This window comes from Hippoglossus hippoglossus, chromosome 3, assembly GCF_009819705.1.
Source record: "Hippoglossus hippoglossus isolate fHipHip1 chromosome 3, fHipHip1.pri, whole genome shotgun sequence".
Taxonomy (NCBI): domain Eukaryota; kingdom Metazoa; phylum Chordata; class Actinopteri; order Pleuronectiformes; family Pleuronectidae; genus Hippoglossus; species Hippoglossus hippoglossus.
The window spans coordinates 29502998-29530177 of NC_047153.1; the positions used below are offsets into that span (position 1 = coordinate 29502998).

Sequence of the window (27180 nt, forward strand, 5' to 3'; positions counted from 1 at the left end):
TGACAACATTCACAGACCACAATAGTCAAAAGGCAACAATGGTTGCCTTATTCAAAAAGGAAAATGTATTGATTAATGTAAATGGACCTTTCTACTAAACTAGGGACAGTCCAGGTCAACCCTTATTCAAGGGTCTCTTTCAGATTGAGCCTCTTTTTGTGAAATTATTTTATGCATTGGAAAGATGTAAAGAGTTTCCCTCTGGTCTGTGTCGAACTCAATCAGCTGTGGCTTAAAACCAGCTTCACAATGCCTTTTCCTTGTGTTGTTACACCATGGAGCCATCTACTCATGGCCAGAACAGACATGAGGAGTTCTTGCATGTGAGGATGGTATAAATATGAACTTGGATCAGAAACACTGTTATGTCTCCTAGCCATAGGGCCAAACGTTGGCCAATCATAAAAGTGCTGGTTCTTTGACTATCATGTGGCTTTTTTTTAACAATAAGAGAAAACTATTGCTCAGATATTGAGATTACTTCGATTAACATTAAAAGTCCCTGATGCATTTTAAGACCCAGGGTATCTGGATGATAAGTATGAGGATTGTTTAAACTGGATGACACATGTCAATCTTAATTTGTTAAACCAGGTCTGATGAATGGAGTCGTGGGTGCATGTAAATGTTTTCACCTTGTTCTCAAAATTGGTGTTAAATGTTGTTAAATATCCTTTTCAATTATTTCTAGACCCCTAGAGCGCGATCACAGTGGGTTCACTGTGGTCTCAGCGCAGAGAGGGCTACCTGGTTGATCCTGCCAGTAGCATATGCTTGTCTCAAAGATTAAGCCATGCAAGTCTAAGTACACACGGCCGGTACAGTGAAACTGCGAATGGCTCATTAACTATGATAAACAATTCATGTTGTGGATTTTTAACCTGTACATTGTCCAGATAAAGATCAACGTACAAATACTTTCATTTCTTCACCTGGCAGTCACAGCTGGTTGGCAAGTTATCAGCCATAAAGCTGCTTGTCATTTCCTTTCCTTTTATGCTCTTCAATTCTTTCCTGCTTGCTCCATCATTATTCTTTCTTCAGCCTGGTCAGCATCTCATTAAAATAGTCAAACCTCATCAAAAAGTGAAATTAACGCTCAGGAGAGGAGAGAGGTGTTTGACTGGCTGAGGTCAGCCGACTCAGTGAGAGAGGGGCTGATGAATAGAGGAGGAGGCTTATGGGTAGGTTTGTCTGCTCTTTGAAAGCTTCCTCTCCAGAGGCAGGCAGCAGTGAAACTGTAAACCCCAGTAAAGCTAACTACCCTGGGGAGAGGAGAAGCTCAGGGCAGTCAGGGTCAGCCATGTCACACAGATACTCAACAATACCCATGCTCTGAGTTTGTTACATTTAATTCTGCCAAGATCAGTTAAAGAAATTGACTTTGTCAAATGACAGAAAAGTACTAATCAATTTGGTTAATTTTATTAATTCATTATTAAAGTTATTTAAGAAAACGTTAATAATGTATCATATTATTTTGCTTCTTCTCCAATGTGGCAATTTCTTTTTAATCATTGCAAACTAGATACGTTTCGATTTTTACATTTTGAAATCTGGGTCAGACAAAACTAGACATTTGAAGACTTTTGGGGCTCTTGTCATAGTTATTTATAGACTGACTGATTATCGAATATTACTGAATACTGAACCTCAGCACAGTGTGGCAGAATGACAGTACCAATGTGTTTTTAGAATGTGTTCGTAGAACATTTAAAATAAAACTGAAAGCTAGCATCATATATATATTTTTTTCTTTGCTTAGATATTTCCTGTTCCAGATCAACGGTTAGATTTTTGGAGGGAAACTTTTAGCAGCAGAGAGCTCTGGTTGCTGTGTCATATGAAAAAAAGGTTAAGTATAATAAGACTGTAAAGGTACAGCAGCCATTATAAAACCTGCATGGGTCTATGGTTTTTCTTCTTCCTTTGCCATTAAAGCAGACATGTGGTACTAATCAGACAGTAAGGCTACATGCTGCAGAGAGGAAGCAGCCAGTCAAAACAATCAGCCCACTAACTGTAAATCCTCTGGCTGTAAAGTACCATACACACTGAAGCTGTTTCAATCCTAACACCTTCTGCAGAAACATGAGACTGCACATCATCAGATCACAGTCCAGAGAGATTCCTGCTGCACTGTAAGACTCCTACATGCTGTACATACACTGCAGTGAGTGGGTCAAACTAATTTTACCATTTCAAAGATCACTCTCTATTATTAATTCTGCATGTGCCCTATGCTAGAATCAAGTGTCTCTATACAGACTTTCACATGTGACGGAGGTAAAGAAAAAGTCACACAGAGCAAGCGGCAGGATGGAGGCTGTGTCGGCCATGACGAGTGATCCCCTTTGGAATAAACCCCAGTCGAGTTTATTTTGAGTTAATCCTCCCGTCTTCAGTTTGGAATGCAGACCATGTGAGGCATGGACATAATATAAATATAATGTCCCATGGAGAACGGGGACATTATCAACACTGTCACTAGCAAAGTGCCAAAGTGCCATGGGTTCAAAAGTAAGTGGACACTTGGCTGATAAAAGTTGCTCTGTGTTGTTTCAACATCAGCCCCTGAGCTCACTCAGGGTTGACTGAGAGTTTACATTTAGATTGTGGTGGCGTCTTCTCTCAGTATGAGGAGTAAGTAGGTGGCCATGAAAGTGAAGATGATAATTATGATTTTAAATTTAAAACATTTTTCAAAGTGAAGATATAAGACATGAACCAAAGATGTCAAAGGTCGATTTGACAAAATCAACAGTTGGGCATACTCTGAAAAGGAGGTGTGCATAGGAAAAGTACAACATGTACAACAAAGCTGGTCCAGGAGCAAAAGTTCTGTGGATGATGAGAAAATAATTTGCATAGCAGAAGAAGAGGAAAAACTCAACAATGGACGTATGTAGACATGTTGCCAAGCCAACTTTCCTTGATTCCTTGTCAGATTCAGTTTAATGCATCAAAACATCAGACTAACATGTGTGCAGAAATGTTCTTAGGCACAAAATAAGTGCGAGTGCAAAATCGAGCGCACCAGCTAATTTTGTTCTCACCACCTTGTGTATGTTTGTGAATTGACAAGTGTGCGTCCACTCACTGCAATTAGCATACTGTCACGCCTCTATTTCTCCATATAAGGACATCTGTTTTGTGTCTCATGAAGAGAGCGGTGAGCTGAACAGTTGAAGTTATAAGAGACGGCCCCAAAAGGTAAAAAACGGAAGAATTAAGAAGAAATAATTGTGTCAGAGGTGGAAGCCACAAAAGGCACACTTTTCCGTAGCGTGTTTAGCTAGACAATGTCTAAAAAAAAAATAAACCTGGGCTGCAAAAACTGAGGCGGTGAATACTGTGTCCCCTGAGGTTCGGACGAGTCAATTACCTGCGTCCCACTTACAGGAGAACAGACCAAACCAGAGGGGAAGGAGGCTTCAGTTAAACTCTGGGAGAGAATCCCCAAGGAGGATAAAAAGTGTTTTTAAAGGGTTTAACCTGTCCACACACAGCTCTTCCAATAATGATGTAAATTTATAAAAATTTAGGACGATAGTTTTATGTTGTATCCATTATTATACTTCACATTGATTTTGCTGAAGCTCAAAGTCTAGGGAGAACAAAAATCTGTGACTGTCCAAATGTCTTGATCTAAGCATGTCCTCGTTTTACAGTATACACCTGCAGTACTCAGAGTGAATGTCAGTTTATCAGCCAATTTAAATTGTACAGTGCACAGTCAATAGATATCAGAGTTACAATTAGGTCCCAGAGTTCTTTTGTGTTTAGTCTCTGTGAGAGAGCGTTTTTCACCTTTTTCATTGTTTTCCCAAAAAATGATTCCTAGATTTTGGTGAAACTAGAATAACCAGACTGCGTTTATATGCCTCAACCAACCAGTGCAATTTTCGTGTAATTATTTCTACATATTTTTTCCCAGATTCATATAAAGTCACTGTGACCTCTGACCACTGAAATGTGATCACTTTATCTTTGAGTTCACGTGAATGATTTTACCATATTCCCTCAAGCTGATCTTAAGATATCAAGTTTAAGAAAAACAAACATACTTTGTTTTTACAAACATACATGACCTTGACCTTTGGCAACCAAAATGAAATCCAACCTTAAGGACAGAGGATGTCACACCATGTTAAAGCCCTATGAGACAAATTGTGATTTGTGAATATGGGCTATACAAATAAAATTTGATTGATTGATTGAAGTGAATGTTTGTGCCAAATGTGAGAGAATTCCCTCAAAACGCTTCAGAGATATCACCTTCACAAGGCAAAAAATGTGCTTTGTGAGGTCACTGTGACCTTTACCACCAAAAACAGTTAATGTTTGAGTCAAGTGAATATTTGTATCAAATTTGAAGACATTCCCTAAAGGCATTCATGAGATATCGCGTTCAGGAGAATGGGATGGACGGACGGACAACCCGAAAACGTAATGCCTCCGGCCAATGGCCGTCGCAGAGACATAAAAACTCAGGCTTATTTAGGGGGCCGATAAGTGTGTGCCATTTGTTGAAACTTGATTGATTTACAGGCTACACAAAGACATAACATTGATTAAAATGTAGCACCTGTCAAATAACATGAGTTAGGGTCAGTACCTTCTCGTCATACACAATGCCTGGTCGGATCTCAGGAGCCTGGTACCCTGGAGTGCCCTCAACGCCCAGAGCCCCCTCATGGAAGGATTGTCGAGAAATACCATAGTCAGATAGTTTAATGTTGATAGGATCCTGTACCTGGAGGAGGACACAGGAATGAATTAAAACCTAAATTGATAGAAACAAAGTCTATGTGCGACTTTAAATAAATCCTCTTTGTTCATAGGATTCACTTTCACATTTCAAATGTTTCTGTCTCGATAATGTAAAAACTCGGGCAGCAAATCAAATAGGTTCTGGACTTTACTGTTCTACTCCTGACAAAGTCTGAAATGTTGACATGTTATTTGATAAATAGCATACTGTATATCTGAACATTGTTAATAAACTAAAATAAAAATGTTTTTCTTATAGTAATTCACACACAGACCTGCAGCGACCACACCAGGATGTTGTCAGATTTAAGGTCACAGAAGATGATGCTCTTCTTGTGAAGGTACGCCAGTCCTGCTGCAATCTGATACGCCACTCTGAAGGTTAGCATGTGACCAAGGGGCATGTACTTGGAGCCTACAAATAAAAAAACAAATGTTCCACTGACATAGAAACAGGCAAACTTCAAGAGGGAAACCACATGATGAATATCCCTGAACGCACCATTGCCTTTGTGCTTCTCCTTCAGCACAGTGTTGAGGCTGCCCAGAGGGGCTAACTGCAGGGCAAAGCAGAGCGGATGGATGCTGATGCCCACCAAGGAAACGATGCAAGGATGCTGAAGAGAGTGCAACATACTGGCCTCCTGACGAAATTCAGAGAAGCTCCGGCAGACATCTGCAGACTGCAGGTGTTTCACCATGGTGTCTAACATAATGAAAAGGATTTAACAGTTATAAAAATGGATACAAACAACTGGAAGAGATAGACACAGAATACTTCTGAAGCCAGATGGACCTCTCACATGCAAATTCCAACAGCAAGATATTTTTATCATATTTCTGCAAGTATGTCATGGATATATGGAAGCCACTGTGATGAAGAAAATAAAAATCCTGTATCTCATTATTATGACTTAGTATCTCATAATTATGAGATACTGACTGTGGGCGGGGCGCAACAGAGCAGGGAAGCCGTGGTTGAGAGGCTGCGGTCAGGACAGCCGCCTGTCTCGCGGAAGTGGGCGACTATGCATCGAGGCAGAGACATAACAATCGATTCATGTTTTCTGCTACGTTCATTGTCTTAGCGATGCGCTGCCGCTGCATAATTATAACCAGCGCTGCTCCAGGATCAGAACAGACGCTCATTAAAGGTCGGGTCGTCCTGTATGTGTCGGAGTCTTCCTCCTCACTTCCCCTCTGACCTGCGCTCACTTTACACTTTAACAATAAACACCAGCACTGATCCCAAGTTATTAGGACACGTACAGGACTGACGTTTACTTTGTGTTTGTTTGAGTTCATGAGGCACATGTTTAAACACCGTGTGCACGCATTCCCCTGCTTCACACAACACGTTAAGTGACGCGCACAGTGAGGACATCAGAGTTGTCTGTGCTCTGTTGTGCCCCGCCCACAGTCAGTATCTCATAATAATGAGATAGTAAGTCATAATAATGAGATACTATCTCATAATAATGAGATACTAAGTCATAGTAATGAGATAGTAAGTCATAATAATGAGATACTATCTCATAATAATGAGATACTAAGTCATAGTAATGAGATACTAAGTCATAATAATGAGATACTAAGTCATAGTAATGAGATACTAAGTCATAATAATGAGATACTAAGTCATAATAATGAGATACTAAGTCATAATAATGAGATACTAAGTCATAATAATGAGATACTAAGTCATAGTAATGAGATACTAAGTCATAGTAATGAGATACTAAGTCATAATAATGAGATACTAAGTCATAATAATGAGATACTAGCTCATAATAATGAGATACTAAGTCATAATAATGAGATACTAAGTCATAATAATGAGATACTATCTCATAATAATGAGATACTAGCTCATAATAATGAGATACTAAGTCCTAATAATGAGATACCAAGTCATAGTAATGAGATACTAAGTCATAATAATGAGATACTAAGTCATAATAATGAGATACTAAGTCATAATAACGAGATACTAAGTCATAATAACGAGATACTAAGTCATAATAACGAGATACTAAGTCATAATAATGAGATACTAAGTCATAATAATGAGATACTAAGTCATAATAACGAGATACTAAGTCATAATAATGAGATACTAAGTCATAATAATGAGATACTATCTCATAATAATGAGATACTAGCTCATAATAATGAGATACTAAGTCCTAATAATGAGATACCAAGTCATAGTAATGAGATACTAAGTCATAATAATGAGATACTAAGTCATAATAACGAGATACTAAGTCATAATAACGAGATACTAAGTCATAATAACGAGATACTAAGTCATAATAATGAGATACTATCTCATAATAATGAGATACTAAGTCATAATTATGAGATACAGGATTTTTATTTTCTTCATCACAGTGGCGGAAATGGGCTTCCATATAGATATTATTGCAGATTGCAGTTTGTACTTTAATATAAAACTAGGTAGAGTACAGACATAAGGTAGAGTTAACCCTACCTGCTCTGTGAGGTTGTACTTGTACTTGTTTACCAAGCTCACCGTGTTAATGTGGTGTTAACATGCTAGAATATGCCAATTGGCACTAAAAAGAAAGTTCGGTTGAGGTTGATGGGATCATTAGTTTTGCAAGTATTTTTTATTATTATTATTTTATTTTATTATTCTAATGTTTATTGTTGCATTTAGTAAAAGCTAGGGTTGGTAATCCTGGAAAAACTAGCAAAAGAAGACCAGACTTAAATGTATAATAATTTCATTCAGTTCATGAAATAATTGGTCACATTAACTACAGTCCTGCAAGGGCAACAGATTCAGTTTTATTTATTTTTTCTCCAGACGAACTTATTTATTGATGGCTATCAGGACGTGATGAGTATTTTAACAAATAAGGTAAAAAGTGTTTCAGAAACAACTAAACAACCTCACCTTTTAATGTTGATCAATTATGTTAATGAAACAATGAAAAAAATGCTGCAACCTCCATCCAACAAACCTTTGTTTCATGAGATTTTTAATCTGAATAGGTCAATGGTCCTGGTCCACAAATATTTAGATTATAAACTTACATTATTAAAATGACTGAAAGACTAACTGGAATTGAGAAACTACTGAAACAGAGGAAATGATCCACTTGAGGCAAAGACAGCAGGACACATGATTTCTGTACCATGGATCTATAGTATCAAGTCCAAAATATGAATTATCTTGGGAACATAAAAGTCTATGCAAAAATACTTAGCAACCCCTCCCAATTCAGGTTCTGACTGTTTGTCTGGTGTCCTATGGGAAACTCTTCACACACAGTTTAGTAACATGTATATAAAATCCTTACAGGTAGTAGTACGAGGTGTGTAATATGGACTTTTCTTCTGGAGCCTCTTCTTCTTTACAAGTCAAATTCTTCTTTGCATCAGCTATTGACAGCATGTACTGTCCAGCAGCAGCTTCTAAAATATTAGAATAGAAGAACATGCCTTTGTACCTGTGTCGCTGCTGATGGTCTGCTGTCGACACTTCTTGAAGTGGAAGCGTTTGATGGCCACTGGCTGGTCGCAATATCGGGCTCGGTAGATGATAGTGCCACTGCCACCCTGGCCGAGGATGTTGCTCTCCTCTTCAGAGTACTCCAGCTGGGCCTTCTCCAGAAACAGCCTAAGACACACACACACACACACACACACACACACACACACACACACACACACACACACACACACACACACACACACACACACACACACACACACACACACACACACACACACACACACACACACACACACACACACACACACACACACACACACACACAAAGACACACTCTTCATTTCTAAAGTCCCACACCGAGAGTACTGACATTTTGGGTCACTTGTTTGTTTGCTCTCTCACCCACAGTTGAGGAAATATCAGAGATGGGGTAACAAGAAAAAGAAAGTGGAATTAGACTTGTCTTAAAATATACATGAAGTTACAATTATGAACAAACACAAGAACCACAAGACCTCTGAAGACTTACAGTCAATAATTGTTGATTTACATGAAGCTGGAAAGGATTAGAAAGTCAGTTCAGATTTTCATCTGTCACTGTTACACTTAAAGTCTATAAATGGAGATGATTCTCTACCTAGAAGTGAGTGCCCAACTAAGATGATTAGTGAGGTAAAAACAGCAAAAGGCCTAAAGGAATTATTTGACCTATTTAACAGAAGTCACGGATCTCCTAAAACTATCAATGTGCACCGAAAGTTTGACAGTGCACCTTGATATTCCACAAAGCTGTGAATTCACCATAGTCACCATTGCTGACAAACATCATGGTGACTACCAAGAGAAGAACAATGCAGAATGTTGTGCTTTGCAAAAGAAATGAGCAAATCATTTTTTTGTTGAAGTTAAAGTTAATGTGTCTAGTTTGTGAGGACGTGCTCACAGTGATGAAGAAGAACAGTCTCAGTGCATCACAGCTGGAAACATGGAGCTACACTAGATGAGTTACAAGGACAAATGCTCTCTGACAAAGTTAACACTCTTCAATGCCACAGCAGCTTTCACAAGCAAAATCTGACAGAGACAATGTTACAACAGTAAGTTGAGTGAGCATATAATTAACAAGTTGAAAACTAAGAGAATCTGTTTACACTGTGGGGCTGCTGGAACAAGTAAAAGTTAAATTGTTCCAAAGTGTCAGTTTCTGGCAAAGAACTGTGACAGAGCAGATTACTGATACGGCACAAGATAGTGAAAAACACTTAAGGACGGTTTCAAGTGCAACACATTTGCAATTGCACTTACGCAAATATTTGGAGGAGCTGTTTAACTCTAAAATAGCACAGGCCCATGGAAATGTTTGCTGCAACAGAGAGAGATGTGCTTGCGCAACTGACCGCCCAGCCAACAACCCCCACCCCTAACCCCACATACAGTGTTCCAGAGTGCTGCATTGTGTATGTGTGTGTGGGTGTGTTTGTGTGTAGGACACAGAGGCAGATACAATGTTTACTCCAATAGCTGAAGGAGTGCTGGTTACCCTTGAGCCCTGACAACAACAGATCCTGTAACTGGCACCAAATCAGCCGAAACTCATTATACAGCCAAAGCCCTGGAGAGCTTCTGGCTGTCACATTTGGTGTGTGCGTGTCGGTGTGTGTGAGTGCATGTGTGAGACAGAAAGAGATATTGAAGAGTGGTTACGTATTATATACAGTGTGAATCCTCCAGCTCCTGTGGAATGTGTCTGGTGGAAGGACCAACACGTCTGTCAAAGCTCTGAGATCCAGTGAGACAGTCCTCCCCACACTGACTGTCACATCTGCCATTAAAGGAAAATAATAAACTGTATGCAAGCCTCTCCGGCTCTTTCTATTATAAAGGACCGTTTCACAAGAGTATGTGGACCCCCAGTGGCTTAAACAGTTACTGTATGTAAGATTTATGTCATTTACAGACACACAGTTTACCAATATATAATACAAAAAATATGTGTGTGTATCTAACAACACCATTTAGACTAGATGGACATGGTGGTAAGCCTACGCATTTCCCTTCCATAAGTTGGAGCCTTGAAGCGGGTTACAGTTAAAGTACACACCACAGTATGTGTGTTAAACTGAATGGTACATCTAGGACATTGTGTACAGTATAATTAGATAGACTACACTGAAAATAAGGGGCCCAAAGTATTAGCCTACCACACCACAATGTCATCTGGATCCTCTCAGTTAATTTTGGATTTCCAGGGGATGTTGTCAACAGTAGCTGAACAGACCACCAGCCAATTAGAGCAACTAAATGTGCAACGCAGCACATAGTGGCAGAAAAATGCAAACACACTACAGTGCCCAGCAGTTTTTGTTCTTCTTTTACAAAAGATATAACATTCTAGATCTGTCACAGGAAAATGCTTCAGTAGCCTTCCTCTTCCTCATCATACTAAGCCTGCCCTACTTTAAACGGTAGTGATTGCCCCGACCAGTTTCAGGATGGCTGAAAATGGTCTTAATGGAAGAGGTGCCAGACCCATCCACGAGAGTGTATAAACATGATCTCATAGATTATCTTAGAGACTATATATGCAAACTTGCATAGAAAACCAGTTGGGTTATAAATTCTGAATTGGCTCAAGTCGGGTGTATTGGATGTTGAAGTGTGAAGCAAATAAATAAACAAGAAAAAAAACCTGATGAGTTCTGGCAGCACATTCTTTGGTTGGAACCAAAATACATTTGTTTGGATGAAATTGAATCCAGCATGTTTGCAGACTGTGAAACATAAGGTGAAAATGTAGGTGTAGCGGAGATGACATATATAAATAGTACTATGAATGCAAGTTTTTTTTACCCAAATACTGAATACAAATTTAAGAAATCACCCAACAATATGTAAAGAAGAAAAAAGCAAAACTATGACCTGGAGAAGTGTGTCCTCTGTTTTTGAATCCACTAAAAAATCGTTGGCGTGTTTGAAAGTAGAAGGTAGAGCAACGAAGACTCAGCAAAGAGCAGCAGAAAAGAATCATCTGTGAAGAATGACAGAACATTTCTCCATAGATTTGTGCAAGACTGGTATCATCGTGTCCTGAAGGATCAAATCTGTTACCAAAATAATAAGCAGACATACAAAATGAGAAGAAGAATGTTATCTCACTAATGAGGCGTGTACTGAGTTTTGTTGCAGTGAGTTTTTAAAGAGAGATCTTTGGATGGGTGGATCCAGCAGATTTCAGGTGTTATCTTAGGGTCAACAGTGTTTTCATAACCGAATTATGGTCAAAACCACGAGAATGAAGTCATACTGAACCCCAATTATCTTCAGAGTGTGCAGCCCTGAAAACAAAAACAAAAGGGTCCATTAAAGATTGAGAGGTTACCGTGCAGGGAAGTCGGTCATGAAAAGTTCTGGGACCAGCTCCTGCAGCGGGACTGGCTGATCAGGATGCTGAGGACAGATGATGTGCTCCTTCTCCACTGCAGCCAGCACACAGTCCTCCATGTTGAAGTAATTAACCCCTGATTGGCTTCTTCCTCCTCCTCCTCCATCATCATCATCATCATCATCTCCTCCACGATCTGGTCTCTCTCTGGCTTTGCCGGGCCGGCCGGGCGGGAGCTTGGGCTGCTTCTGTTGGCCCAGTGAGGCACAGAGAGGGCAGGGGGCGTACTGCTCTATGAGGAGGGTCCCGTCACTCTCACTGCCTGTCAAAGCTACAAGTCACAACAAAGACATGACACATGATCAAATCACTTTAAGATCATATTACTGTATAAACCTTTTTGCTGATTTACATAAAACTTGAGATTCTGAATCTGAAGCACATAATATCTTTGCAGAGTAAATATGGGGAAACTTGAGATATTGATAATGCGTTGATTAAAAAAAATATATTACAGTGCTTCCTCTCTTTGGACTCGCACCAAATGTTGCGATCAGCAGATATCCAAATATAATTACAGAATAAATCTTATGCAATATGGAGCTATCTGTGAGACACAGAGTCATTCTTAAGACGAAGGTAGAAATAAATGGATCCTATCAAAAGAGAAAAACAGTGAAAAAAATAATGCTTGAAACAAATATTGAAATGGGGGTTGCAGAGAATAAATTTTGTCACAAAACCACAGGCTGGTATTTGAAACTGTATTTTTCCAGATTATACAAACACAGACATTTCTCCCCAGAGGCCTTTAAAAGCGGTGACATTCTTCATGAGTTTCCTTTGTGCTTGATGCTCCACCACAGAGCTGGATGTGGTGATGCTGATATGGGCCGTGTTAAAAATATCCCTAGTTCTCTTCCCCTTAATTTGCAGAGGCTCTGGACAGGATACACAGGCTGACAATTCCCACAATATTACTCTAAAACCCTGTGAGAAAAATATCATCTCACTGCTGAGTGGCTGCAACAGATTATACAATTTAAAGCTAGCACAAGAGGAATAATATAAATATGATGACAGAGAAATATCAAAAGCTATTATAGTAATTTTTAAAAAGATCATCATGGTGTTTAAACTGACATAAAAATATGTATTTGATGTTGACTGCAGCTCACTGCGAGTCAGTACAGTTTTATTGACTGATTAGAGATTAAGACATTTTGCTCAGTGGAGCCTGATGAAGGGATATTTTCTATGTAGCTATATTGTACATCAGTATTGGAGCCAGACAATTTTCAAAGGGTTGACCAGGTCGAGGCCAGTACTCTTTTTGGGGTAGATCAGGTTATATCACATATAAAATGTGTGTTGTAGTTGATTAGTGAACTATGTCACAATATCAGGATAAAAAAAACTCTCTGAGAATGGGGGGAGGGTGGGAAAAATGATGGAAGTCAATCACAATAAGGTCGGGATGTGTAAGGAAATGGATTCTAATGGTCGTCAAGGAAGGAAACCAGTGCTGCTGATCAAATAGCGCAACAACTCACATTGACTGCTCAGAGATCAAGTCAATTAAGATCTTGTTACGATGGATTCACATTTAACTTCAAGGTTCGTGCTGATTACACGAACGACTCAGAGCTCAGAGAATCTTCATCACACATCTTTACTGGGACAAACCAAGGAGTAAATATTGCCCTTCACCTCATAATTGACAGAGCCAAGGTTTTATATGAATGCTAATGTTGCTCTGTGTCAGCTGGACATCTCAACTGTCTACTTGTCTACCTGGCCCTGAGTGAAAATGTATATAGATAGAAACAGGTATTATTAATATTGTGAAAAAAAAGGCTCATACTCTGAATTCATAGTCATAAATGTGCAACCAGACAAGTTAAAAGACACATATTTTATCCAAGTAAAACATGAATCACCAGTGCAACTTAAATCTCAGAATTTTAGAGATTTTCTTGCAATTTTACTCACTGTTTTCTATTTATTCTTTTTTAAACCTAAAATAGCTCTAACACGTCGTTGTACTAACAAGACAATACTGAGGGTGGATCTTGAGCTGCCAGCAGCTGGGTTACTATGTCCACATAAACAGAGATCAGTGCACTGACCCGGGAACCACTGCTCGATCAGAGAGTTGACGTGGTCTGTGATGAAGGCCATGGCAGAGAAATCCCTCATCTCTGACTGGCAGATGATCTTTATGCCCCCACTCTTCTTCCTCTTCCAGTTGACGTTTGAAGACTCCACACTGCAGAGACACAAACACACGTCACCACCTCAATTCCCTGGAAGCTTAATCTGCTTTGACCATGTCTCAGTTCAGCCTGTTCACAGCAGCAGAAAACTCTTTACACTGGCTGAGGCAGCTCAACATTAATGTTCTCTTTTCTCTTAGCAGTTAAATTTGCTTTTCATTTTCTTAACACTAGATGTATCTCCCCATCAGTGTTTACAATAATTGAACTTGCTAAGATTGTAACAGATGTAGGAGATGGGCATTACAGGATAATAATCTCCTCTCTTTGCAATAAAGGTATTTCAACTTTCTGTGAGGCAAACGCTGAATAAGTGAAACCTTTGTCATCAAATAAAAATACTGTAGCTTCAAATGAGGGATTGGCCTTCTTAAACTATTAAAACACATACTATGATGTTCGGTGCAAAGATTACTTTGACTTAACTTTACTTATCCCGACCAAGAGCTGGCTCCTTTAATTACCACACACATCCTTGTAGCCCAAGCTTTTTCCTGACCTGAGATATCCTCCGTCGAAAGTGACCAGCAGCCCCTCCTTCCAGTAGATGGTCTGGCTGCGCCGCACTCTGAATGTGCTGCAGCGGCTCCTTTGCTGGGTTCCAGCAAAGCTGTAGATCACAGAATTCCTACTGCGCTGGGCCCTGGTGTTTCTTTTAGGCTCAAACGACTGTGCAGACAAAACATTTCAGGCCATGAATGAAAACAGCTGATAGTGTATAACAGGTGAATGATGAGAATCTGCTGGTTTCAGTACCTGCAGGTCCAGCTCTGTGAGGCTGATGAGCATCCTGGCAATGAAGCGCTCCCAAAATCCTGCTGGAACAAAGCTCATCTTGAAGAGGCGTTGTAGGGTGTTGTTGACCTGCTGGCGGAACCCGTGGATGTCCATGCCTGGCTTGGGGGGAAGGAGGTGTGGCAGCAGATAGCTACAAGTAAAATGAAAACAAATACATATTTACAGAAACTTGTGTATGCTCTCTGCTTGATTCTAGTGCCAGATTTTTAACAAGATGCTTGAAGTAATTTAGAAATGGTGAAAATAGAATAATACATTAATCTCAAACTAAGAAACATGTTAGCTTGCTAATTTCCATTTGTAGTCCCTGGGCTATATTCCATTATATTGTGTGAAAAGGCAGAAAAGGTCAAAATGATACATCATTTGTATAAACTTGGTATCATTTCGTTAGGGGACAATATTCTACCTGTTGTTGGCTACAGGCAGAGCAATCTCAAACTTGGCTAAAAACTGGAAATACTGTTCCTCTGTCTGCTGGGTGAAGCCGGTTCCTACCATCAGCATCTGCACAACAGATTTATTATAGTAGAAGAGGAAGAAAGGAATCGTTAACACAATAACAACTGACAGAACTTACCTCATGATATTTTTGTTGCATTTATAAAAGTTTTCTATTTTTAAGTTTCTTTGAGTCTCACCCTCAGGTGTTCAGCTTGGATCACTCCATTCCTGGCTACAGAGCGAGAGGACTTGAGGTGTACAATCCTCTCCAGGCACTCAGACAGCCACACTGGACACAGGAAATAGAGAGTGCACAGGCCGTGGCTGGTGTCGGGGAAGTGGAGCAGGGTCCCCGTCTCTATCAAGAAGCTAATGGCTGTATGTGAACAAGCAAAAAGAGAAGGGTCATGCACATAATGTTCCTTAATGATGGTCAGTGTTGCTGAGCTGGGAAATATTCAGACGCAGCATCAGGTCGGTTTGTAGAACAAATAATATATCTTCTGTCAGTTTTGAGACAAATCTGATGATGTGAGTAGTCAACAGTGTTAACAGTAATCCATTACCTTGTAATATATGAAAGTGATGCCATTACTTTTTTAGTAATAGGTATTGTAAGGGATAACAATTAGAAATGCATTATTAAACATTACAGTATGTCAGTAACAATTCAATTCAATTTGTATAGCGCCAAATCATAAAATGCATTATCTCAAGGCACTTGACATTGTCCTAGAGATAGTTTTATATGTGGGTCAAATGATGTGTCCTTGCCAGACATAACTCCAAGGTTCCTCACAGTGGAGCTGGGGCCAAACTAATACCATCCAAGGAGACTATCTGGCCAGACAGTGTTTCTCTGAGATGTTTAGGGACAATTACAACGACCTCAGTTTTGTCTGAATTTAGAAGTAAGAAGTTTTGGCCTTGATGTTCTTGAGACATTCCTAAAGTTGAACTAAGTGATTAGATTCATCAGGCTTCATAGATATGTACAGCTGGGTGTCATCTGCGTAACAATGGAAGTGTACATGGTGCTTTCTGATGATGTTGAAGTTGAAGAGTATCACTATGTTACTTTGATATTTGGCAGTAATTTTTTGTCTCACTAGAAATTAGATAAATATATCAGTTTGTTCTCTGTGTTCAATGAACAGACTGGTCAGGTGGTTTGTGCATTAGTTTGAGGTGGGGGAGGCAGGTACCATCTACCAAAAGAAGAGAAATACAATTCCAAGTTTACTTATTTAGATGTTTTGTGCTGTTGTCTCACTTGCTAATGTTTGTCACTAATGATTTGTTTGATTTTGTAATGATTTAAACATTTGTTTAAAGGCATATTTGATGGAACTGGCAACTGATTGTTGAAAGTCCTTAGTAACGTAATGCATTACTTTTGTAGTTAATTTCAAATTAATTTAATTATCATTAAGAATATTATTTTGTACTTATCTCGCAATTTGCATATTCATAGAGAATTGGGTTGGAGGGAGTCCGGGATAAAAAATATTTTTAAATATGTAGGGAGAATTATTTTTCTAAATTTGCTTAATTTGTGCCACAGATTAGGATGTCAAACCAAAGGAGATGGTTCTCAGTACTTTCAGTTGTTTAACAAGTCAAACAAATGATTAGCTGAACAAGTAACATTACCAGTCTGTAGGTCCTCATAGTCTCTGATGTCACTTCCTGGGTTCTGTTCGATGATGCGGTCCAGCTGGGCATCAGTTAGATACTGGACATCTCCCTCAGCATCTCGCCTCTGCTTCTCCGCCATCACGGTTTCCTGAAGTGTCAGGTAACTCCTGGGGATCTACAGGAGAATAGACAATGATAAACATCAGCTGCTGATGACGTTGTTACAGGAACTGACCTAGAGAAATACTGCAAAAGTCTCTTCGGTACATTTGTGTAAACCTAATCCACATCACACAGCTGCATCAGTAAGCCACTGGAGATAAAAAAATTCCAACAGTGCAGTGTTGAAGCTGTCAAAGTTTTCTCACTCACCAGCCTGCCGAGCAGTTTACTGCCACAGGCTGAACTGCTGTTGTCTTTCATGGTGAGAGCCACCTGGTAGATCAGCTTCTTCAGCTCCTCCAGACCCTCCAGTGTCTTACAGGACACTTCACTGAGTACAAAGACACACAGACACACATTTGAAGACACTGCCAGACTCAAATGAAGAATATGCAAACAGAGCTGCTGCTTTTTAATAAGTACAAACAAGTGTGCTTACTGCAGGTGCTTCCAGGTGATGTCAGGGTAGCCGGGGGCTCGAGCCCCTGAAGGTGATCGGCACAGAGCAAGAATGTAAGCTCTCAGCGTGGCCAGTCTCTCAGTGCGAAACTTGGTGTCGATGAGATCTAAATGTGTTCCCACCACCACCACGGCAGAGCTGGGTGCTCGAGCCTGTAGAGCAGCGTAACTAACCATTACTTTGTGTGTATTAAAGAAAAAAAATACATACAATTTGAAAAATAGGTTAAAATAAATACCTATTCTTTAAGTCACAGTACAATGTATTTGATCTTATGTATAATCGAAAAAACTAAATCAACTTAACCCTGGTCACAGCAACAACAGTGTTTGTGGTTTGTGTCTAATGCAAAATGGCTCCTCAGGGTAAGGAACTTACTTCATAAGACTTCATATAGATGGAGTGGATACAAGGGCATCAATAGGCTACTGACTACACACTTTAAAACAGTAGCAGCAGTGGTTGGGAGAGAAAGAGACATACCACCAATAACAGAAGGGACATTGCTCATCTAGTAAAATGACACCATGTTATTCTCCATTTATGCAAATATTTGAAAAAAAAAGAAAGATGAAGAATAACATCAATAAGATTTGGAGTAAATCCCTGCATCTGACTTGCTATTCCTCTCCGAGCACATGTGTATAAGCACACATGTGCTGTGTTGTGTTACTCCTTCACTTCACTTTCAGTGAAATGGCTTTTTACATGTAGTGAAGTTTTCTTATTTGCAACATTTTTGAGTGTAATTTCTCAGGACCCAGGCACTGATCAGCCCTCTGCAGGTGATGAGGGTCCAAAGTAGAAAGTCAAGATAAAAATCTGACTGGATCATGTCAAACGGGAAGTGACGCAACTCTAAGGGCGAAGTTCCGTCTGAAACAGATCCAGGCAAAATAATACAGTAAAGTAACCACACTAATCAGAAGGAGGCAAAGTGAAGGCATTACTAAATATCAGTTAGTAATTCTGATTCTATGATTCGGTGAAATGATGCAAGCAGTTTCAACGTCATCCACGTTTTTTATACTTCCATTAAATTACAACAGTTTGATGTGGATGTGGTCAGACAAACAAATCATTCTCCTATAAATCAGGTCCCTCCTCACTCTTACTGGAAACACACAGAAACCATGTCATTGTTCAGCACTGACGTCTGTCCGATTTACACAGACACACCCTTCATCCTCTGACCCACTCACACTGAAGAGCAGCTGTGTGTGTGTGTGTGTGTGTGTGTGTGTGTGTGTGTGTGTGTGTGTGTGTGTGTGTGTGTGTGTGTGTGTGTGTGTGTGTGTGTGTGTGTGTGTGTGTGAGGTGGGGTGGGGTGTATTTCACCTCAATGTTGAGCAGCCATGTCTGCAGGCTGGCCACAGCCTCCTCTCCTAGAGCCAGGTTCCAGATCACCACATACAGGGCCTTATCAGTGAAGAAACACTGGTTCACAGTGGACATGTTGGCCTGACCACCAATGTCCCACACGTTGAACACCACCCAGTCTTTCTGTGTGTAACAAGATGACAGTGTGAATATGTGATGAGTCGGCAAAAAAAAAGGGGAAAAAGGGAAAAAAAGTCAGCCTGAGGTGACTCAGTCTTTTGAAAAGATCATTAAGTTATTATTGAAAACCCACTCCCTGTTTCTGTTGTAGTTTCCAAAAGACAAACCCACAGACTCCGTATAATAGCTTTATTGAAGCGACTTTATGAGAAATCCCTATCAAACTGTTTCCTTGATTATTCAGAGAAACAGAAACACGGTTTCTGGAAGGACGACATTACTAAAAACACACTTTGAGCACCGAAAATGAAACTCCTTTCAACTCGACTGTGTCTCATATCTGAAACCTGGATATTCATCCATCCATTATCTATACAGCTTATCCTCGCATTGGGGCTGGAGCCAATCACAGCTGACATTGGGCGAGATGCCCAAACCTGGATAAATAAAACCAAACTATATGAGATACCATTAAAGTTTGTGTGTAGGCTTTAAGGAGAAGGACTGTTTTCTGCTGTTTTGTTTTTTTTGTATTTTCAGGTTCATCTGACGGTATATTTTATTTTCGTAATTTCATATTGATAGAGACAGTTTAGAGAGATAAGAAAGACCCTTTTAACCCCTGCGTATGCACATGTACCGGAGCTGTTTTTCTCACGTTGTTTTTGCCACCGTGTGGTTTTTCCAGCTCCAACATGGAGGTGGAGATGCTGCATTCGTTGGGGGTGAAGGTAGACGCCCTGCCGGACTGTAGAGCCTCAAGAAGGGTCGTTTTGCCCTGCCTCGGAGGGCCAATCAGGAGCATCTTCAGCAGTCTACAAGGCTCTGCCTTTCGAAGGTGCGCACGGAGGAAAGCCAGAACAGACGCAGGACCTGACAAAACCAGAGAGATCAAGATGTTGTTTTCAGAGTGTTGGGAGTTACATTAACAATTACCAGGAAACTAAAGACACCACTGACACAGACCAAATACATGGTCACCTTTCCTCAAGGATCAAGTTTTAGATACATTTGCATTTTGTACTTGCTTTATATTTCTATTCTCTAAATAACACGCAATTCCAAATTATGTATGTATCTATATGACTGCTGCAATTACTCAATACTTTGAGATTTCATAATGTATACGTGTATGTTTTTTAATATCTTATACCTAAATGTAATATATTATGCATGTTACAGAAACAGCTCAAGAAATGCGACCAGTCAGAATATCAGGCAGGCTAGAGCCAGTACTCCTGGTTGGACACACACACACGGATTTGGAAGAAAGATATGAAGATGAACAATAAAATTATTGCGCAGACTGTACATTGTAAAATGTCCATTACATTTTGCAGAGCAACTTCCTAATTCAAATCTGACCAACTGTAGCTTTTTAGGGTTGTCGCCATGCTCCGAGGCCTCAGAACAGTTCTATCATTACTGATACAAATTTAATTGAGCTACAAAAATAAATCCATGTTGTAGACTGCTTTACAGTCACCAGGGCTCCATGTTAACACTGAGCAGTGGTTTTTGCTGTAAACATTCCCTCTGATAACAGGCTTCCAATGTAAGTTCATCTGAGGGTCCAGCAGTCTGAGTTGCACAATTGGTTTCATCTCTCAGTTAAGGTCAGAGATTTCCCTCTTTGTGTTACGGATCCTTCAACTTAGCTCATCATGGAAACACTATCCAACTCAATGTATTTCTGCACAGATCAAAGACCCATCACTTACACTGGATGCCCATTGGGAAGGGATCACTTAACAGCCTGTATGAATAGGACGAATGATTACAGCCAGCAGAAACAGTTTCAATGCAAACTCGATCTTTTAAGAGATACTTTAAATATTGGGAACTTATTTCTTAAGGGTTATAATTTTAATCAAAACATTTCTTTCCAGCCAAGACTCCTTTCGAAAAGTCCTGTGTTAGAAAGTACCTTCTTTTCTCACTTCCTGGGAAACATTAGTGATATTGAGGTCTTCTGTGTCCAGCTGCCACAGGTTGGAGAGCCGACCAAGCTCCACTGGAAGCTCCCGGATTCCAGGATTACTGTTCCCAGAGCAGGTGAAATAATTAGGGACAAAGATTCACATTAAGGGAGGTTCTTTCAAAGCTTCCTACCCTCCAAGTGCAAGTGTCAGTTTTGAATTATTTCCTTTAATCAATTACTTTAATCATCATTAGTTTCATGGATCCCATGGACCTTTACTGACAGAGTCAAACAGGGTCCCAAAGCCTCATTCTAAGAAACAGTCGAAGATGGATTGGCTGCCAAAGTCGTTTTCTGGCAGTAACAGGAAATGTAGATCCATGACTTCCCAAACAATTCAATCATTCTGGGGGGAGTGTAGCGCAGAGCAATGTGATGTTTGTATAAAACAGCTGCAGACAGCTGTGGTAGGACCTGACTCATACTGACTTCATACCAAACAGCAGTTCCCAGTGACTAAACCGATATCAGTGGGGAACCCAAGCAGATGTGTAATTTGTTTCTTACTGATCTTTTAAAATGTTTAATAGACTTTCACCATTTAACTTTTTATGGTCACGTAACATCATAAAGTTTTCTTCAGTGTCAACCCCCCCGGAAATTTTTTAAAATAAATAATATATATATTGAGTATGTATTGAATCAGTATCAGCAGAATGGGGCTGAATATGAACCCTGCTGTCTGCTGCAATGAATCATAGGTGTTTGGAAAAATGTTCAAGCACCCAGATGTTCCAATTTCTTATCTACGGCACTGAGAGAGACAAGAGTGCCCTCTAGAGGAACATCAGACTAAACGCAATGTCTGTGCCCTGCACCTCCCAGGCATCTATTGTCGATGACAGGAAAGACAAAAACACACACAGATCTAGAGACAGTAGCTCGACAACCATGACACCAGCATTATCAGTGTGACAGAGGGAGGACAGTTAGGGAAAGCATGCAGGTGAAGGTTGGCACGGAGACAAAAGGGACTCACTTGGACAGGTAGAGCTCAGAGAGGCTGTGCAGACCACACACTGACTGGGGAACACACTCCAGCTGGTTGTCGTTCAGATAAAGCACTTCCAGTGAATCCCGCAGAATCATGGGAAACTCTATGGAACACACTGCCAAGACAGAGCCGTGCAGGGGGTCACAGCATGCATGCGTAAACACACACCACATGGTTTAAACAGACTGCATCATTTCCGTGATATCACAGAGTCGGATTGCAGGTTTGTTTGCGGTATAGTGTCAGAGATGATTCAGTTCACATGGGAGGGAAGTATTTTTCTAATTTGTTAAAATATTTCCCAGACATATGTTTTCATGAGATTAATATATCAGCAAAAACCTAGTAGACTCTAAAGGAAAGAGACATTCTGCATGTTTGTTTTTTTTCTTTTAAAATCACATGCAAAATAAAAAACAATGGTAATGATAACGAAGTAATTATGTCAAGAGAAAGCATCAAGAATGGACCAAGATTGGGCATAAAACAATGATGGAAATAGGCAACTACTGTCAAAAACCTATAATCAATATAGTTAGTAAAAATATCAAGGGTATGATAAACCTCTGATAGAGGTTAAAGCCTAAATAGTAAACATGTTCAGTTCTGACACAATTGCAAGGACAGAAAGAAATGCTGGGACATTATTGAATTGATGTACATTATTGCATTTAAAAGATCTTATCAACTCAGTGACTGAAGAACAATATTTTAGCCAGACCCTTCGATCCTGACATCATCTTCAAAGTCCACATTGTTATTAGCAAAGAGGAACAATGTGATCACAACTTTATGTTGATTTGTATTAAGGTTCAAATGATCAGATCTACCTGGGTCTGGGTCTCTCCTGTTCCATGTAGTCAGGAAGGCCAGCCTTCTGGATTTAGGCCCTTCCTCATTTCTAAAAGATAAAAATTGAATTACTGACTGATGACAAATATGATAGAAATAATAAGGTCTGTAGCCCAAAACCTGCACAGTGTGATAAAAACATACTGTATGAAATGTTACTACACAAGCTTCAGTTCTCGATAAATATCTATAACAGTGACAGTTTTCCTGACATAAAGTAAAACAATAATATTGTGCACAAGAGGCAAATATGCCTCTTTAAGAATAGTATGATTTATTAAATACACACATCAATCATTTTACTAGGAACACCCGTAAACAGGAAAATGTATGAAACTATCCAATCAGCCAATCAGGTGGCAGCAGTGCAGTGTATGCACATAAGGTCAGGAGCTTTGGTGAATGTTCGTGATCTCAGTGAATTTGATGGTGATATGATTGTTGGTTTGGGTTTTTCTGAGACTGCTGAGATTATCACACAAGGAAGTCATTACACAGGTTGTTCTCAGAATGGAGCCACAACAAAACCACCCAGTGAGCAGCAGCTCTGTTGATGAGGAGAGGACCGAGGAGAATGGATAAGAATGCTTGGAGCTGACTGAGAGGAATCAATCATGGTTTGAAAGCTACAGTCTTAGTATTGTTGCGAACCATGCTAATCACAGTTCACCATCTTCTAATGGATACTTCAAGCAGGATAATGCTCGACTAATGTCACAAAGTAAAAGTCTCCAACTGGTTTCATGACCATGACAATATGGTGTTCCTAATAAAATACTTGGTTAGCATAATGATTAGCGAAAACGTGCATATATTCTATGAAAAACATTATAAGCTGCATTGCAATATCTGGTTCCAAGTTTTAATCATTCAAAATAATGTACAAAAGATTCAGACCGCAGCTTCTCACTGTTGCTGGTTGAAAAGACAGATGTGGTGATGAATTGTTTTTCAAATATGTCATGCATGAAACAGCCACAGCTTTCTATTCGACAATCATTCTGTTGGTTTGTGAACCTATTGTTGATCCACATTATTAGGGTAGACCAAGGGTTAAAGTTATAAAATGTCACAGTCACTAAAAGCCTTCAAGATCTATCATGACGTAAAATCATCAGATTGCCCAACCTCATTGACAAGGTATCGAAATGGATTGCAGTCCAATACTAGTCTATACTGAATCTGTTTTTATCTTAATAGCAACGTTCTGCAAAGCTGATGTGCATTAAAACTGTGCAGGATTTTTTTTTAACTGACATCCATGCAGTTGTTCAGTAACAGCTGACCCCAGCTGACAGTGTGTACATAAAGAAAGTGTGAATGTGTGTATGTGTTTGGACCTACTTGCCAAGCTGGTTCCTAGAAAGATCAAGGGTCCTGAGCTGAGAGCACTTCCACTTACTGGGGGCTGGGAGGGTGACGATATGATTCCCACACAGTCTCAGTGAGACCACAGCCTGATGAGAACAGAGGTGAGATACAGTCAAACATCTGCCTTTTCATTTCCAGGACAGATAGCTGGCACACTGTACCGTGGCTTAAAATTCCTCTGATGCAATGAGAACACAAGACATCCTAATCCTACTCACTGTGTTTTGTTATGTCTGCTGCTCCAAGCTAATTATGATGCTATAGCATTGTCGTATTGTTTCTTGTTCTTGAGACAAATATTCTGAAATATGATGACGCAGCCTTTATAATACTGTTGAAGCAGTAGGAGCTAGCATAAGAAATCAAGATGTCTGTGTGCAACTAAAAGTAACTGAGCTTTCTAAGTCTGTGGAGGAACAGGATACATATTAACCACCAAATACTTTGGATTTCGCTCATCAGAAAAAAACACATTAGGAAAAGGTGTTTAAATTAATCTATTCTTTCACTTCCCTTTATTTCATCTTCTTATGGTTGCTATTGGGTTGTAAGAGATTTCAGTCTGAAGGAGCCCTCTTGATTAATACATCAAAATGAAATGCATCTATAAATTATTACTTAATATAGTGGAGGCTCAACTACGAGCATGGGCCACTAAATTCAACTGCTGAGGACATGAAGATGCTTTAAAGTCTCCTCTTGCTTTTCTGAAAGGATTGATTGTGAAAAAAGCCATTTGGCCTCATTCAGAAAGATTTTGAATTCATAAATCTTAAAGCTCACTTACTTTTGTCCATGAGTTTCCATGGCATATTCATCAAACAAGCCTCTGTAAACAGGCAGTCTTGATATACATCACACTAATTCAGTGAACATAACATAAATTATTTATATGTTCAATTTATTATTTTGTATTTCACATTTAAATAATAAATTGGTTGAAATTACGCCATTCAAACATGTTTTAGGCCATGGAGAAAGGCAGACAACACATCTGTACCACTCATCCAATCCATTAATGTCTATAAAAAAATTATAAAGATGAGAAAATACACTAACGTGAGAAGAATGATATGCTTCTTGCTTGACTCCCTTTAGAGTTGATCCCTCTTATAAATGTGATTTTGCATCTCTCAGCTTGTGTTGCTTGTTTAACTAGCCTTTCTATTAAAGTGCCAATTCCAAAATGTACAATTTGAATAATAACGTGAGCAGAATATTTCTGCATGTAATTGTTTCCTACCTCCGGGTGCTTCTGAGCTGCAGAACACGAACATGAAGTCACTGAGTGAAACATGGAGCCATCCACACAGCAGCAGCGCCATCTGGAGGCTTGTTTGTGTGACTACCATGTGTGATCTTTAACATTTTCTCTTATTCGTCACTCTAAACCTTTCTGTTTGGAATGGGCTGTTTTCTTGTCCTGTGTTAATGCTCTTTAGCTACTTCAGAATTATTCCTTGTCATTATTGAGTCCACTTTAGATTGTGTGCTGAACGTTGTGCGCAGAGCTTTTTACAGTCTATGGTGTAGAGTGAAGTTCGAAAACTTTGTGCTTATCCTACCTGGTTTATCTGCAGGGAAGATTTTATGGTCAGTTTTTCATAACATGGAACTGAATTTGCTTTATTGCTCTTCACGTGTGTGGCTTATATATAAGTTTAAATTATTCACTGAACATCTGTTATTTTTTCATACATAGAATGTGGTCTCTTTTACAACACAATCTTCAGACCCAAGTTCACATCCTTTCAAAATAAAAGTTCTGTAAGTCAGCAAGATATGAAGCATTACAGCAATGAACATTATGCTTTTACTTTGAAGACAAATTGCTGAAGAGGATTCTATGATTATATGAGGGCCATGATGAAGATGAGCACCAGTGAATATCTGTGTCCAATATAAAAATAAAAAATCTAATTATCAAAATGATGTGGCAGTAATTTGACAGTTAAGGCATGCCCTTCACCTTCTCTCATAACTTTTAGCATTTTATTATTTCATATTCATTTGCCTTTTGTGTTTCTTCACTTTCAAATTTTTTCATTGCTTTTATTCTGTCAAGTACTCTGTGCGATCGATCGTTCATTTGATTGATCGATTGATATTCAGACATGTGAGAACAGATCCAGATGGTTCTTACCTCCAGTTCGAAGATGTATGAGGGCAGTTCCTTCAGGCTGTTGTCAGAGAAGTCCAACTCCTGCAGCTTAGTCCTCCAGAAGATGGAGATCGTGTTTGGAAGACTCTCAATGTCATTGAATGAAGCTTTGCATTGCTTCTGCAGAGAAGGAGAAAGATAAATACTATTTTGTTATCATGTAAAAAATATACAATAATATATAATTTACTAAAATAGACATTTTGGTCCGGTAAAATACTATTTCAGCCACAAGTGACAATTGTAGATTTTAGCAGTAATTTTTTATTTCTAATATGTATTTCAGTAAATATATATAAAGATAATGCTAAGCTGCAATATAAATTTAACCCAGTTTAAGATTCTCTGCACAATCCATTAGAAATCAATCAAAGCTTTAAACCACATTCTGTCCATTCTTTTGTCAAACCATCAATATGCCCTGTCTAGGAAGTCCCAAAGGCCCCAAAGTCCAAAACAACAACAAGAGAAAAACCCAAATTGTGTATACTTAATTAATGTTCAAATTCATTTGTATGAAGGAGCAACTAACAGAGTAAGAAGAGTTTGACAAAAGCTAAATATATTGTAAGCACTAAAAGGTGTTTAGAGTTAAAGTAAAGGGATTGTGAAGATGGCTAGTCGAGTTGTATCTGTAAGATTAGGGTAAAGGGCTAGGGAATACATTATGTCAATGTGTCCTAACAACTATAGAGAGATAAGTGTGTGTGTGTGTGTGTGTGTGTGTGTGTGTGTAAACTAACAAGCAGCTCTCTGTTTTCTGTGTGTGTGTGTGTGTGTGTGTGTGTGTGTGTGTGTGTGTGTGTGTGTGTTAAAAAACCCTGAGAGATTGTCATTTTTCTTTTGCAAACAAGTAATACAAGTATATATACCCACTTTTATAGAGATAAAGTATAACATTTCT

The 27180-nt window shown here is 39.3% G+C and overlaps 1 protein-coding gene across 1 annotated transcript in view; it reads right to left on the bottom strand.

Moving 5' to 3' along the window:
* Positions 1-27180, bottom strand: part of lrrk1 (leucine-rich repeat kinase 1) — a 59595-nt gene that overhangs the window by 15814 nt on the left and 16601 nt on the right. The window contains 22 exon segments of the mRNA XM_034581713.1: positions 4619-4756; positions 5049-5188; positions 5276-5479; positions 8253-8422; positions 11637-11775; positions 11862-11899; positions 11901-11970; positions 13769-13908; positions 14415-14584; positions 14672-14843; positions 15123-15220; positions 15355-15533; positions 16811-16970; positions 17168-17288; positions 17397-17569; positions 18756-18920; positions 19576-19790; positions 20845-20957; positions 21878-22007; positions 22723-22793; positions 24089-24201; positions 26259-26396. Coding sequence (XP_034437604.1) covers positions 4619-4756; positions 5049-5188; positions 5276-5479; positions 8253-8422; positions 11637-11775; positions 11862-11899; positions 11901-11970; positions 13769-13908; positions 14415-14584; positions 14672-14843; positions 15123-15220; positions 15355-15533; positions 16811-16970; positions 17168-17288; positions 17397-17569; positions 18756-18920; positions 19576-19790; positions 20845-20957; positions 21878-22007; positions 22723-22793; positions 24089-24201; positions 26259-26396 — 3057 coding nt within the window.